We start from the raw sequence: 331 nt of genomic DNA on the forward strand, positions 1-331 counted from the left end.
CACAGGGGCTGAGGACGTGTTTCTCCCGGCTCGGCCACTTCATTGCCAGTCACCCGGTCTTCTTCGCCTCGGCGCCCGTGCTCATCTCCATCCTGCTCGGCGCCAGCTTCAGCCGCTACCAGGTCGAGGAGAGCGTGGAGCACCTGCTGGCGCCCCAGCACAGCCTCGCCAAGATCGAGCGCAACCTCGTTAACAGCCTTTTCCCGGTCAACCGCTCCAAGCACCGGCTCTACTCGGACCTGCAGACCCCAGGGCGCTACGGCCGGGTCATCGTCACCTCCTTCCAGAAAGCCAACATGCTGGACCAACATCACACCGACCTGATCTTAAA

At 62.8% G+C, this 331-nt stretch overlaps 1 protein-coding gene across 1 annotated transcript in view; it reads left to right on the top strand.

Annotated features, from left to right (window-relative positions):
- PTCHD1 (patched domain containing 1) overlaps nucleotides 1-331 on the top strand; it is a 65205-nt gene that overhangs the window by 1077 nt on the left and 63797 nt on the right. Inside the window, exon 2 of the mRNA XM_014543438.1 lies at nucleotides 6-330. Coding sequence (XP_014398924.1) covers nucleotides 6-330 — 325 coding nt within the window. The remainder of the gene's footprint in view (nucleotides 1-5; nucleotide 331) is intronic.

This window comes from Myotis brandtii, unplaced genomic scaffold (genome assembly GCF_000412655.1).
Source record: "Myotis brandtii unplaced genomic scaffold, ASM41265v1 scaffold326, whole genome shotgun sequence".
Taxonomy (NCBI): domain Eukaryota; kingdom Metazoa; phylum Chordata; class Mammalia; order Chiroptera; family Vespertilionidae; genus Myotis; species Myotis brandtii.